Source organism: Asparagus officinalis, chromosome 7 (genome assembly GCF_001876935.1).
Source record: "Asparagus officinalis chromosome 7, Aspof.V1, whole genome shotgun sequence".
NCBI classification, from domain to species: Eukaryota; Viridiplantae; Streptophyta; class Magnoliopsida; order Asparagales; family Asparagaceae; genus Asparagus; species Asparagus officinalis.
Window position 1 is genome coordinate 18,998,618 of NC_033800.1, and position 1,685 is coordinate 19,000,302.

Genomic DNA, 1,685 nt, shown 5'->3' on the forward strand with positions numbered 1-1,685 from the left:
GTCTTAATCCGGTTTCTAAATAGTCGAGGTTGCCAACCCCGATTATTTAGTGTATAGAATGTTAAGGTTTAGGTTTATAATTGGGGGTTTATAATTTTCTAAATAGTCGGGGTTAGCAACCCCGACTATTTAAAAACCGGATTAAGATAAAATGAGTCTATTTTTTTAAATAAAACTCAAGGGAGACTATTTAAAAAAAAAAATAAAATATGAATGAGTTTATTTAAAAAATTTCTTCAATAATAATAAGGAACACGATAAGGAGATGAAGCCCGCGGGAACCGTTACCGCACCAGGTTATCCGCCTCCCTCTTCAAAGCAAGAGCCTCTCTGTGCCCTCTCGCTCTTTGTCCCGACGATGGCTTCTCTCGTTTACAACGCCTCCACAATCGCCGTAACCAATAACATTACGCCACGTCAGCACCGTTTCCCATCTATCCGTTCGCCTCAACTCGTCTCCGTTTCCAGTGAGCCCCTTACTTTCTTCCAAATTCCCTCACTTCGTCCTTTCGTCCGTATTCTGCAATTTATGAAATCCTGAGGATTTAAACGAACTCTCAGGGCGGAGATTGACTGTCAGAGCAGCCGAAACCGATGCTAACGAAGGTTTAGTTCAAATTTCCCCTCAAAATTTAGAATTTTACTAGGAAGGTTAATTACTTTTGTTTTCCAAGGTTGATTCTATCTTGCAGTTAAGCCTGCGGCACCGGATAAGGCTCCGGCTGCTGCTTCCGATGGTTCGAGCTTTAATCAGCTTCTTGGGATTAAGGGGGCCAAGCAAGAGACAGTGAGTTCCGAGTTTATTTAGTATTTAAAGTATTTGGAGTGAACAGAAATTGAGAATTTTTGTTAAAATTAATGAAAATTTTGACAACTTGTAAAACATACCCTATGTTGGGATTGAATCTCCTCTCTTTTTCACCACGGCGAATTGTAAACTATGTTGTTTGGCTCATAACTATTGCATTTAATAGGTACCATGTATTTCTGATTTGTTGGATTAAATGTCTTTGTTGTCTTAATTCGTGTCGAGCTTGTCGTGTGAGGATCATATATAACTGGAGTTTGATCGCTGACATGCACATAAAATTTGGAAGCAATTATATAGGAAACATGTGTAAGGAATCTAGTCGACTTTAGATCCCGAACAAAGGCTTTAACCTTTTAGGGTTTTGTGGGAAACTTTTTTACTGTATGGCGAGATATTCGGAAACAAACAACCACCACATGAAAGTTATGCGGTTCGGCAATGTGCCTACTACATCTATGGGAGAAGAGAAGAAGATACAATCCCACTTTCCACTCATTGATCTCTTACCAGAATAGTTCATCTGGCTTATTGTAAAAATCCTCACAATAATATAATTGTCCTCTTGTAACTCCTTACTAGAGTATTCTTCTTTCTTCTTCTTCTTCTTCTTGTTGTTGTTGTTGATCTTGACAGCTTGGTCTTTGATCTCTTCCTTATGGCCTCCTTTTCTTACAATCCATATTTTTCTCACAACACAAACCCTAGATCTGGGATAATACCCCTTTATATAGGATATAAGTCTTTGACATCAAGAAGCCAAAGAAACCAGATAGAAACCCAATTGCACCAGACAAAAACAGAAAAATCTCCGCGACCGAGTGAGCCTACTGCACGTACGCACTCCGGCCGTGGACCGCGTGTTGTGGCTGCGCGC

General features: G+C 39.9%; 1 protein-coding gene across 1 annotated transcript; it reads left to right on the plus strand.

The window, feature by feature from the left end:
- Positions 294-823, plus strand: LOC109849860 (chlorophyll synthase, chloroplastic-like). The gene is made up of 3 exons (XM_020419744.1): positions 294-467; positions 562-606; positions 693-823. The coding sequence occupies exons 1-3, from the start codon at positions 359-361 to the stop codon at positions 806-808; spliced, it is 270 nt and encodes an 89-aa protein (XP_020275333.1). The 5' UTR covers positions 294-358; the 3' UTR covers positions 809-823.

Excerpts from the sequence above, each read along its gene's own strand:
- LOC109849860 (XM_020419744.1), top strand. The coding sequence starts at position 359 with ATGGCTTCTCTCGTTTACAACGCCTCCACAATCGCCGTAACCAATAAC. Across the intron at positions 468-561 it reads TCAACTCGTCTCCGTTTCCA|GGCGGAGATTGACTGTCAGA; the intron begins GTGAGCCCCTTA and ends ACGAACTCTCAG. Across the intron at positions 607-692 it reads CGAAACCGATGCTAACGAAG|TTAAGCCTGCGGCACCGGAT; the intron begins GTTTAGTTCAAA and ends TCTATCTTGCAG.